Source organism: Ambystoma mexicanum, chromosome 8 (genome assembly GCF_040938575.1).
Source record: "Ambystoma mexicanum isolate Mex_15411 chromosome 8, UKY_AmexF1_1, whole genome shotgun sequence".
Classification (NCBI taxonomy): Eukaryota; Metazoa; Chordata; class Amphibia; order Caudata; family Ambystomatidae; genus Ambystoma; species Ambystoma mexicanum.
In genome coordinates, this window is record NC_090929.1 from 1,562,880,717 (window position 1) to 1,562,893,498 (window position 12,782).

General features: G+C 44.1%; 1 protein-coding gene across 2 annotated transcripts in view; it reads left to right on the forward strand.

The window, feature by feature from the left end:
• Window positions 1–12,782, forward strand: part of MXI1 (MAX interactor 1, dimerization protein) — a 203,630-nt gene that overhangs the window by 173,112 nt on the left and 17,736 nt on the right. For both annotated transcript variants that reach the window (XM_069611766.1, XM_069611767.1), the window contains exon 4: window positions 10,393–10,507. In XM_069611766.1, coding sequence (XP_069467867.1) covers window positions 10,393–10,507 — 115 coding nt within the window. The remainder of the gene's footprint in view (window positions 1–10,392; window positions 10,508–12,782) is intronic.

Consider the following 12,782-nt stretch of genomic DNA (forward strand, 5'->3'; position numbering starts at 1 on the left):
CTATTGTGGATTTATACCAGGAACATTTTTTAATACAAATTTAGAATTCGCTGCCAGGCACACTATAATAGAAAAAAGTAGTTTGTTGTTCTCCTCATGTCTTGAGGTTTTGGCAATTTTCTGACAGCTATGTGCATTTGAATTTCAAACTGCCGCGCAGGGAACTTTGTGAAAATATCAAAGGGACATTTATTTAAGAATGAAGCAACGCACCTGGATTTAGGCGTCAGAATGTTGCAAGACGGAAAACGCCTATGGATTGAGATGGAAGCATCTTTTGGAAAGGGTGTGCCAGCATATTTAGTCGTACTTTCCTGGATGCATGGAATTCATAGTGACCTCCTGTGATTCTTAAACTCTTGGTGTAGTCTATCTCTGTAGGAGGCTGGTTGGGAACGCCTGTGAGGCTGCTGTGTCTGCCACGATTCGGACAGTAGAATCCAGGCAGTGGAATGTCAGCAGACTGGCTCTCCCAGTTTGTGAGGAGCCGATAATAAAAAGTATACGATTCCATAGTCCTTCCATTTGAGTAGGATGCACCACTGAGAAGTCACATTTGACGTAAGCCTGTAGATGACAAGTCTGTCTAAGATAGCCTGGTTCTCCTGGCACGAATTGGCAGTATCGCTTTGCAACAAGGAGGGGTGAGGTTAAATTAAGCCTCTCACCTAAGGGTTTGGTGCCAATTGGAAAAATGTATTGTCAGGAAACCAGCTACAGTCGAACAAAGTTCAAATCAGGCATGCATGCGCAACTTCCAACTGATTGCTCTTGGGCTCTCACCTCTGGGCGAAACACCCTCCCCTTATCCTCCTCCCAGTTATTTCTGCCACTAACCAATTAGAACAGGGGTCTGCAAACCATTGTCTCCAGTTGCTTTGGACTACGACTTCCATGAGCCCTCTCCAGTGACTTCTGGATAGGGCTGATGGTATTTGTAGTCCAAAACATCTGTGGAGCCGCAGGTTGCAGCTCCCTGACTTAGAATCACACCGGAACTCAAGACTCTGTATTTCAGGCCTGCCCACTTCAAGCGCACAAGAGTCACATCTGCCTTCCTTCCCTCTATTTCACAATCAATGCCGTGCCACTACTTTTCTCGGAGGCTCTTGTTGTGCATGGCCCTTCAAAATGGAAGAGGTGCGCTTCCAAACAACATTACATTACATGTCTACCAATCTTTCCAAAATCATTTTCAGTGTTGGGGGTACGTTCTACTCACTTCGTTAAAGAGAAGTTCTTATCGAGCGAGTTGGGGGGCACAGGTGCTGTGATTTATTAATGAGCGTCATGCATTTGCCATTCATATTAATGGAAATGAGCACCAGATGGGTAAAGTGCTGAATTGTGTGATATCTTAGCCATATTTGAAGAGTTTTGTGTGGCATTCGAGAAAAGGCGATTTTATTTGTTTACACTCGTTTGTCGCACGGACCACAGTCCTTACAAACAGGAGGGTCTGGGAAAGAAACCCAGAAGGGGTTACCAGGAGAAACATTTTCTATATTTCAGTGCCTGAAAGCCATACGAGAAGGGCTCAAGTCTTGAATACACACGGGTGGACGGAGTGCCCAAACTTTTTTCAGACTCCCCCCCACCTCCCACTTTTTTCAGAGAGCACCTTGATATGCTAATTTCTGGTAACACCACATTCAATTGATATGTTTGAGTCCTCCCACTGTTTTTTTAGGACTTGACCCCTGCATATAAGATATTCGAGTATGACGATAAAGATCAAAGCTTGGAGGGATACTTGTTTTGTGTCCAAATACTCATTCACATGAATGCCCATTCGAAGCAGCTAAGTATGTAATTATCAATGTGTTTTTCTCACATACTCCCATGAAACATACATTCATTTTAGTGGCTTCCTTAAAAAAAACATTTGTAAAGGGTCAAGTAAACAGGCGTGTGGTACCTTTTGATTGGTCTAATATGTATATCTAAAAGAACAAGCTCGATGGTGAATAGCACGCAGGGGTTGTGCTCAAGGCCGCCTCTCTGAAAGTCACAATAATTGTGGAATGTTTTGTTGACCTGAGCAGGAGGATATGGGTTTTTTGTTTGTGGCTCGGTTGTTAGTCACAGTGGGAGTGATTAAGTTTCGTTTCACTCTTAGTCGCCTGGTTGTAGGTATCGAGCATGCCTAGAAATGGCTCAGATACCAAGGCGTCGGCAGCATTCGCATGGAAAGGATGTACTCAAGATTTTATACAATGGATCCACTTTGTCTCATTTTATCTGTAAGAATGGAAATTATATTAGTTTGTTTTATTTAGAATCCATACATTGATCCAATACACTTAAAAATAAAAGAGTGAAGTTAGAAATCTTAGGAAAAGTGCTGACAAGGCAGCACCTGCTGCATCTCAGATATATTAGTTTCAATCATTTGGTATTTCAAAATCTCAGATTATGGGAACAGCAGCCAGTTCAGAGTAAAAGTGATCAAACACTTTGCATATAGCTTAGATTAAATGTGGTCACAGATCCAAAGTGTGGTTGGTTTTTAAGGAACTTGAACATGACAGTTGCCCATCCCGAAAACCTAATCTCTAATCAGCAGGGCTTGTATTTTCTGGTGTCCTCTTTGTCATTTGCACCATAAGTCTTGATGGGATAGTTTTAAAAATCACACACATGAGGCAAAATAGAAAACCTGAAACGCAATACGAAAACAGAAACTACTCATAATCCCAGGCACAAGGAGGCTCACGACTCTTATGAGCAACCAAACACACATTCCATAGCCTGAAACAAAACCACCATGACGAATCTCTGCTGCAGTTAAAAACTGTGGCTATTATATGATGTCATTTATAACGCACCTGTACACAACACAAGTATTTCTATGCCTTCAAATAAGTAAGAATGGACACAAGTGAGTAGAAGAATGGACACGAGAAGCTTGAAGAATGGACCTGAGTGACTAGAATAATGGATGTGAATGACTAGGCGAATGCCATTGAGTAACTAAAAGAATAGACGTGACTGTCTAGAAGAATGGCCTTGAATGACTCGAAGAATTGACTTGAGTAGATCAAGCAATATGAATAATAGACTTGAGTAGGTCGTGTAGGCTTCAGTTCCTGAAACAATAGATCTCGATAACTAGAGAACAGACTTGAGTAGATGAAAGAATATGCTTGAGTGGCTAGAGCAATCGCTGTGAATGACTAGAAGAAAGGAAATGAGTGACTAGAAGAACGCTCGTGAGTGGAATAATGGACTGAAGCTTTTACGAGTGTGGATGCAAGTGACTAGAGGAATCCACATTGACTAGACAAATGGGTGAGATTCGAATAATGTACATGCGTTACTAGAAGAATGAGAACGATTGACTTAGAAGTATGGTTTTCAGTTACTGGAAAAAGGGGTGTCTGTGGCTAGAAGAAACAACTTGATTCACTAGAAGAATATCCTTGAGTCATCGGAAGAATCTGTGTGTGTGTCTAAAGAAGTGGGTGTGAGTGACTAGAAGAAACAACTTGATTCACTAGAAGAATATCCTTGAGTCATCGGAAGAATCTGTGTGTGTGTGTGTAAAGAAGTGGGTGTGAGTGACTAGAAGAAACAACTTGATTCACTAGAAGAATATCCTTGAGTCATCGGAAGAATCTGTGTGTGTGTGTAAAGAAGTGGGTGTGAGTGACTAGAAGAAACAACTTGATTCACTAGAAGAATATCCTTGAGTCATCGGAAGAATCTGTGTGTGTGTGTGTAAAGAAGTGGGTGTGAGTGACTAGAAGAAACAACTTGATTCACTAGAAGAATATCCTTGAATCATCGGAAGTGTGTGTGTGTGTGTCCTAAGTCTAAAGAAGTGGATGTGAGTGACTAGAAGAAAGGACTTGATTGACTAGAAGAATACACTTTAGTTGTTAGAGTAATGTATTTGGCTGGAAGAATGAATGTGAGTGTCTGCAGGCCTCAACGTGTACACTTTAGTTATTAGAATAATGTGTATGTCCGAGTGTAGCTAGAAGAATTCATGTGAGTGACCACATGCATAACATTGGTGCTATAGTTGAAGAATGAACATGGTTTTCTGGAAAACGGCCTTATGTTACTAGAAGAATGGGCATGATTAACTGGAAGAATTAAAGTGACTAGAGCAATCGATCGGAGTGACTAGAAGAAAGCCCTGAGTTTTTAGAAGTATGCGTGTGTAGATCAAGGAATGGATGTGCGTGACTAGAACAAAGGACTTGATTGACTAGAAGAATACACTTTAGTTATTAGAATGTTTGAGTGTATGTAGCTAGAAGAATGAATGCGAGTGACTACAGGCCTCAAAATTTAGACTAGCCGTTGGCTAGTGATAATGACTCCTGCCGAGTAAGAAAGTGTGTGCGCTATGTATGTGGAGCACTGGGGGCCTAGAGACGATGACTTTTTATGCCTCGCTCGTTCCTTGCCATTTTAAAATTTGACCACTGAGAAATACTTGATTGACCAGAAAAATAGATGTGTTCCAAAAAGTAAGGAGGGTGATGTTGCTAGAAGAATAAACTTGATTTGCTAGAACAATGGCTGGGTTTGTTTGCCTAGAAGAGTTGACAGTTGAGTCGAAGAATTAATGTGACTTGAAGAATGGATTTTAGTGACTAGAGGAATAGACTTGAGCTACAAGAATAATGGCTGTGTGCAGCTAGAAGAATGGATGCAAGTGACTAGAAAAAGGGACTTGATTGATTGGAAGGGTGGACATGGCTGGAAGAAAGGACTTGATTTTCTAGAAGAATGAGTCGGTGGCTAGAAAAATGGATCGGGGTAACTAACAATAGACTTCAGTTATTAGAAGAATGGTTTTGTGGCTAGAAGAAAGAACAACTGATTTGAAGGTTGAGCACTGGAAGAATTGATGTGAATGACTAGAAGACGAGACTTGATTGATTAGAAGAATCAATGTGACTGGAAAGAATGAACTTGAGTGGTGTGAAAAAAGGAGACGATTAACTAGAGAAATGCTTGTGACTAGAAGAAGGGATGTAAGCGATCACAATAGGATTGAGTAACTGGAATGTTGATCTTCAGTGTGCTGCTCCACACTTTCACTGAAGTGCAGTGTCAGGTCTTATTTACCCCTTTGCCACTGCAGGCTTCTCTCTGACCAGGAGGGGCGGATCCCTCCATTATCGGGCACTGGCAGTTATAGCTTATAGAAAGGGGATTTGATGGGGAGGTGGAGGGGGTCGATGATATGGACATATGCCAATTACGTGCAGGTCCGGGCAATAAATCAATTCCGACAATACATCAGATGAGACCACCACCTGACTATCCTGACAATCTGCTTGGCTTGTTAGTGGCCGCAAGAATGCATGTTCTTAGATACATACACACACCTCCTCTTTAAATGTACGGGGTTAATTAGGGTGCAGAATATTTTGTGTGGATTATAGTAAGCCATTGCATAATCCCACCAAAGGAAAATGTAGGGCATGCATGATGCTCATGCCATAGTGACCACTTTTCCATGTGTCTGGTTGGGTCATGTTTAAGGCAGCAAACCTGTATACTGGGCTCAAATGAGACCCTGTGTAGCTTTCGTTTAACTACTATTGGATTGAAATGAAACCAGGATTTGGCATATGGGATTTAATGTTTTTCTGGCTGTATAAATCTTAGAACTGTCCGCATAGTAACCTGCTCTGCTATTCATACTGAATTTTGTTAACGCTTTAAGCTAAGCGAGGTAAGCTCTCCCAGCTAACATCTCTGTCCAACCTGCAGTCACATGCTTTAATTCCAGAAGATCAAACTATTAAAGTCACTCCTTCATCCTTCCAAGATGGATACATTGAGTTCTGTGAAATTGGCTAAGCAGTATTCCTTCAGCGTTTAAAATCAATACTATATTTGAAAAAAACCCTAGTTGAAGTGATGTTGAGTGGGTGGTTTAATGCAACAAACCCTTGAAATTCAGCAAGTGTTGGAAGCAAAGCCACCTTAGCTCCTGTAAGCCCCACCCATTCACAGTCCACGAGCGAACTGATGGCATCACTTATTACACTGTCCAGGAGATCGCAAGAACACGAAAATGCAATAAAATCAGAAAATATTGATAATACTGCCGCAAACCTTAAATGTGCTCCAATCCTACTGTATCCCCACATCCACCCAGAAGCCAAAATGTCCCCCACCGCCTCTCCTGATATTGTGTAACCACTTTGTTATTCCCATGATGCACTTACAATCCTCATCTGACTTCTCGTGGGAAGTCACTGTTATCGTCAAGAGTTTGTGAGAATATAACTCTAATTGCGAAAAGACGGAAACGCAATTAAAGTCTTGCCGAACCCTCCGCAAAATCGGGTATCTCGTACCTCGGGTACTGTTTCACACTCGCGCAAACATCTCTGCTGATGGCAAAGATCCACTTCTCCCTCGCCTAATATTTTGAGCGTGTTCGGTTTTCCATTCTTGCATTACTTCCCACGAGAACTGCTCACATCAGTGGGGGAACAGTGAGTGGCTGCTTTTCCTTTCTATAAAACCTCACTTGTTGCAAAGACCCATGGGAAACATATCAAAGATTTTGTTGCTGGGACAAATTGTTCTTTGCCAAAAAAAACTACAGTTTTGCAGCAAACCACACATCTGTACTGCTTTGTACCCACCTTGTTTTGAATTTGAAGCACATCCGTCGAGTGGTTTAGGCTGTGGGCGTGTTCAATGCGTGCACATTTTCTCTATCTCAAATCCAATGCAACAGGTAAAGTGATAAAAAGTGTTTCACTGCTTTATATCTTTTAAACCAATGTATGGATTGCCACCAAACTTTCCAATTTTGGTGGGCTTGTGCTAGAAAACCTCTTTAGAAAATGTCATACAGCTAAGTCAAATGAATGGATCTTAGGTTTCACCTTAACTGCTTGTTTGTTTTTTAATTATTCATTGATTGTCTTTTCGACTGTTTATTTGTTCCCTTGCTCCCTTCCCTCTACCTTGTGGTGCTTTGAAACACTGTCTTGTTGTATAAGCGCCATATGAATAACCAATAAATAAATAATAAAAATAGGTCACACCACTCAGCCTCGAGTTCTCTATAAAGTTGGCCTTGCAAGCGAGCTTTCTGTGATGCAAAGTAAAAAGATGTATACAAGCTATGCGGTCTCGGGAGGATAGTTCAGGGGCAATGTGCTCTCCTTGTAAACAAGATGACGCGCAGCACCACAGGTTCGATCTCTGGGTATTAAGCGCTTTATAAATGACCTATCATATATGCCAGTTGGATGAACAGGCAAGAAACGTGTTAGGGCACGGTGTATTTGGAAACTTCAGGGATATGGACTAGGTGACGTTTGATGGACGCCATTCAAGACAGTGACGCGTTTCACACAAAATGGATATTTAATGATTTGATCCATGCGTGCCACCATACTGTCCCCGTGTTTCATACATCTCGGCTTTCCCCATTGCAGCTCTGTAAGACGTATATGCTCCTTCCCTCCTTATTTTTCTAGTCCCACTGTTTGTTCACAGGCACCACTGCCTGAAATGTATTAGCCTTGAGAGAAATCATGGGAAATAAAGAGAACTGAACTGTGCATTCTGGGATGAATACGTTATGTAAATGGAGAGAGGGCGCTCTCTCTCTCTCTCTCTCTCTCTCTCTCTCTCTCTCTCTCTCTCTCTCTCTCCCCTCACTGAAGTCAATTGCAAAATGTTAGGCACTCTCAATGGCACTGTTGTTACTCTGCTTCCACCCCCTTCCATGTTCATGACGTTACCCTGCGAATTATACATGCACTAATTACTAGGGAATTCACTCTGCGTGGTCGTCAGCACTGCCAAGTTGAACGAGTGGTGTTTTTTTTCATTTTTTTTGTTTTTTTTTAATCTAAATGAATCCTCGTTCCAATTCTGCTTTGAAATAGCTTTTGAAAAAAGCTAAATAAATGCACATTTGAATTGATTCATAGGAGGGGGCTGCCACTTGGGAACTATCGCCAAGGGGTGAATTGGGTATCCCTGGAACCAGGGCTCTAATACCAGTTAAAGCACCTGTAAAAAATCTCGTTATTTTCCAGCAAATAATTGTATCTAGCTGTGCTTAAGTTATAGGTCTGCTTCCATGTCCTCTCCCGTTTTCTCCATTCCGATGGGCTATTTTTCGCTTGCCATCTCAGACTATGGGCTGGATTCCACATGTGGGGGCACAAGGCACCAGCCCCAGAGCCGCCCCAGTGCTGTGAGACCACCGCAGTGGCGCGTTTGCAACTGTTCAAAGGTCCTAACATAGCACGCCCATTCCATGGGAACCAGCTGCCCTACCTTGAGGACGCATATCCCATTGGCATGGATGAAGGATGATAATGAACTACGAGTACAGAAGTCGCAGTGATAAGTACCTTGAACATACTCCTGCAACCTCTGCCCACTCTCCTTAATCAAGGATTCCCATCCAGCTCGGAGACTGTAGCCACCATGTGGCTAGGCGGCTATTCTTGAAATCTAAATACCAGGGTTCTAATACCAGCTAAAGAACTTGACAAAAAAATACGTTTTTTTTCTGCAAATAATTGTATCTCCTTGTTCGTAAAATAATATATATGCTTTCCATGTCCTGTACCCTTTTCTCCATACAGATGTGATATTTTTCCTCTCCTGCTCAGACTATGCTCTAGATACTTCGGGTGGGGGCTAAATCCACCACCCCAGCCAAGTCTCAGTTCTGTGAGACCACCATGGTGGTGAATTACTGTAGTTCAAAAGACATAAAATACCCATCTTCTGCATCTACCCCCAGACGACAGATATCTCATTGGTATAGAAGAAGAGGGGCTATGGGCTATTCACTATGGTGAGTGGTTTGTCTTTTGGTGAGCTCTCCTCCAAACTCGGGGCATAAAAAGCCATCCCCAGGCAGTGTGGACATTTCATCGGTATGGAGAAAAGGGCACTAAGGACTAGGAATGTAGGTCACTCTAGAGGCAAACATATACATACACCTATGCCCTCATACCTTTTACTCCATACCAGTGGGATAGCCGTTCACCCAGAGTGGGACCCTTCTCCATGCAACAAATATCTCATCAGTATGGCAGAAAGCCAATTATGGAATAAGAGTGCAAGAGTCATTATGGTGAACAACTTAGTCCTGAAAACCATCCTTTCCCTCCCATACTGAATGGATAACCATCCCCAGGCAGTGGATATGTTACCAATATGAAGGAAAGGGCTCTATGGAGTGGAAGTAGAGTCATTATGATGAATTACGTACTCCTGAAACCCATCCCATATCCCCCCTATTGAATGGATAGCCATCTCCATGGAGTGGACATGTTATCATATGGAGGAAAGGGTACTATGGAGTGGAAGTAGAGTCATTATGCTGAATAACTTACTCCCCCTTAGTGAATGGATATCCATCCCCATGGAGTGGATATGTTATCAATATGGAGGAAAGGGTACTATGGAGTGGAAGTAGAGTCATGATGGTGAATAACTTACTCCCCCCTTACTGAATGGATATCCATCCCCATGGAGTGGATATGTTATCAATATGGAGGAAAGGGCCCTAGGGCGTGGAAGTAGTCATTATGGTGAATAACGTACTCCCCCCTTACTGAAGGGATATCTATCCCCATGGAGTGGATATGTTATCAATATGGAGGAAAGTGTACTATGGAGTGGAAGTAGGGTCATGATGGTGAGTAATTGTGCATATTCCGAGGCCAATCTTCTTTACTCCTTACAGACGGGATATCTATCCCACAGGGACAGGCTAATGGATATCCCTCCTCTACGGATATACTGCTCCTTGGTGCACGGGATGCCCTATTTCTAATCATATGAACATTAAAAGTATTATAGTGTTGAAGTGAACTGAATCTTTACATTTGTTTTTTAAATTACATTGTGCCACTACATAAATTTAATGCAGGAGTGAGCCAGTACTTTGTGGGGCGTACCGTCGAAACTGGAAAATGTTTATTTTCTGAAATTCGGGGGGCATAATTAACTAGCTTGCTCGACGATATCCTATTAAGCCTCTGTGTATTGACTGGGAGCCATGAGACTGCTTTAAACTGGGTAAAGAGGTTTGGGGTTAATGAGATCGAGTTGCTCATCTGGGATGATAGAGCACATTGGTAGTTATGGTTTGCAGACACTCAAGGACTTGCGAGAGGCTTGTGGGAGGTACCGGGATTGTGTATTCATGGAGTATCCAATGCACCCCATCTTATCGGGACGACCATTATCCAGTCCTTTAGAGGCCTACAATTCCCAGAATGTAGTGTTGCTGGTTAAAAGGCAGGACAGGATAACCTTGCTCTTGATAACCTGGGGCCGATAGTCAACTAATGTTGTACATGCTCTGAAGCGGATCTCCATTTTCTCAGAGGGCTCTGAATAATTTGCTGCACCCTTCCTTTCTTTCAGACGAGCTCACCTACGCCTGTGTTTAGAACGTTTAAAAGCACTCATCCCATTGGGGCCGGACTGCTCCAGGCATACAACGCTTGGTCTGCTTAATAAAGCCAAAACGCATATCAAGGTAAGCCAGCACACAGATCTCATTCCAGCACAACTCAAATGTATATTCAGATTCAAGCCAACTGCGAGAAATTGATTTCACTTGATAGAAGCCTACCGTTATAAACAGTGCGTGTAACGACTTTCACTTCAGGTCTGGTCCCAGCATAAGCTTGTTTGATACAATTTATAACATTCACTTGCCATTTAGGTATTCCCCACTTTGTTTGCATTCCATTTCTCCAGCATTGGATCTTTCATGGATTCACATGCTTTGAATATTCCCCGTCGTCAGGCTGGGAATCCCCGGTACATTATATAGACCCTTTCCCGTAGGAAAACTTTTTCGACGCTTATGCGTCCTATCCACCTCGTTTTGTATCATGCGTGCCCGTGCCGTCAGGACGTCATGATATAAATACAGGCCCCGCCCCCGCGCTCCCTCAGATTTCAACCGTCTTTCAAAGCAGTGGGATCTTCGTGTTACTACTAGTGATAACTAGATTGTTTTTTTGTCTGTTTCGCGTAAGCGAAGTTCAAATCTGGAGAATTATGTCTGGAAAGGCGTTATTTCGCCCATGTGCAACCTGTGGCCTCAAAAAGGTTTATGAAGGAGACGGCCACATGGACTGTATCTACTGTCTCCACCCGCACCACGCGGCGGATACATGTGAGATATGCCAGGGTTTCTCCCAAAAAACCCTTAAGGACCGTAAAAGAAGGCTGGTCGACTGGCTTAATGACGGAGCGGGTGCCTACCCGGCTTCGGAAGTTGGCTCCACGGCCTCCAGGAGCAAGTCGGAGCCTCCATCGAAGAAGGTGCGGCCAGCAGAAATTCGCCCTGAGGACAAGCATAAGGGGAAACATGCTGGATCCTCCTCATCTCATAAAAAGCCCTCCTCCTCCTCATCATCTAAGACGGAGAGGCTGGCGCTGTCTAAATCCTCCTCAGGGGACCGTCCCAGGTCTTCCGTGAGTCGAGAAGCTTCAGCCGGGAAGTCGGCATCAAAATCGACAACGAAGTCTAAAGGCTCGACGACGACGACTTCCTCGTCGACCTCGGTGTCGTTGACGATGCCTATTACCGTTCAAGCAGCAGCGGTTGGGATTCCTTCGTCGACGGAAACTCAGTCTATGGCTTGGCTGCCTGAGGTCTATGACCCGATCCCCCCTGAGGTCTTACTGCAGCCAGACACGGCCTGCTCGGCGGAAGGGGAAGGTGACATGGTTCTGCAGCCATTGGATTTAGGCTTACGGCCTTCCACGTCGACGACGACGGCGACGAGTGCGAGCGGGGGTATGGTACCTATATCATCCACGTTGCTGAACCCCCAGACAGTTTTGTCTCTGGATGTGCTTAATACTCTTCAGAAGCTACTACAGCGGCTGGATACCCAGTTCCCTCAACCTGGGACGTCATCGTCACTTCTGTCTGTACCTTCCGTCGACGAGCAAACTTGTACGGCTCGCTCGTCGACGAATCACCCATCGGCTCCCCAGGCGGTAAAAGATCGTCCTCGAGCTCAGGAGGAGGGTGAGTTGTCGGAGTCCGACTCTATACATGATGACTCTGGGTCAGACATCTCCCTGTCACCGTCGAGGGACCCGACATGGAATTCGGATGTAGAATTGGAGTCTACGAGGAGCCAGACACAGCCATCTCCCCCTGATGATGTGGGAGCCTTCCATGCAATGATGGGGAAAGCGTGTTCCGAATTCGGCTTGATTCCTGAGGAGCAGAGGAAAGACTGTTTCCTTTTTGACCATATGGGTCAAAGGAGAAAATCGGTATTTGCCATCCCAATCCTTGACCACGTGTGGCAAGAAGGTCTCAAAACGATGCGCCATCCGTTCTCGGAACCAGCCATAAAGGGACGGATCGAGAAAAAGTTTAAAGCTCCTGAGTCCACTCCAAAATGTCTAACATCACAGCCTTTGTCTGACTCGGTGGTGTCGGCGGCAGCAGCTAGGAAGGCCAGGGTCCAGCAGAAATGTTCAACGCCACCGGAAAGCGAGGCTAGGAGGCAGGACGCATTTGGAAAGAAGGTGCTCTCGGTCGGAGCGACGACAGTAAGAGCAGCCAATTCCTTAGCGATCGTGTCACGATATGATAGGGAAATGTGGCACAAATTAGCCCCTATCCTAGAACACCTGCCAGACGAACACCGAAAAGCAGCTATGTTACTGGTGCGGGACGGCGAGGAGGCCTCGAACCACGCTATTAATATCGCAGTGGACCTAGCAGAGTCTGGTTTCAAACAAATCAACCATGGAGTAGTGCTTCGTCGACAAGCGTG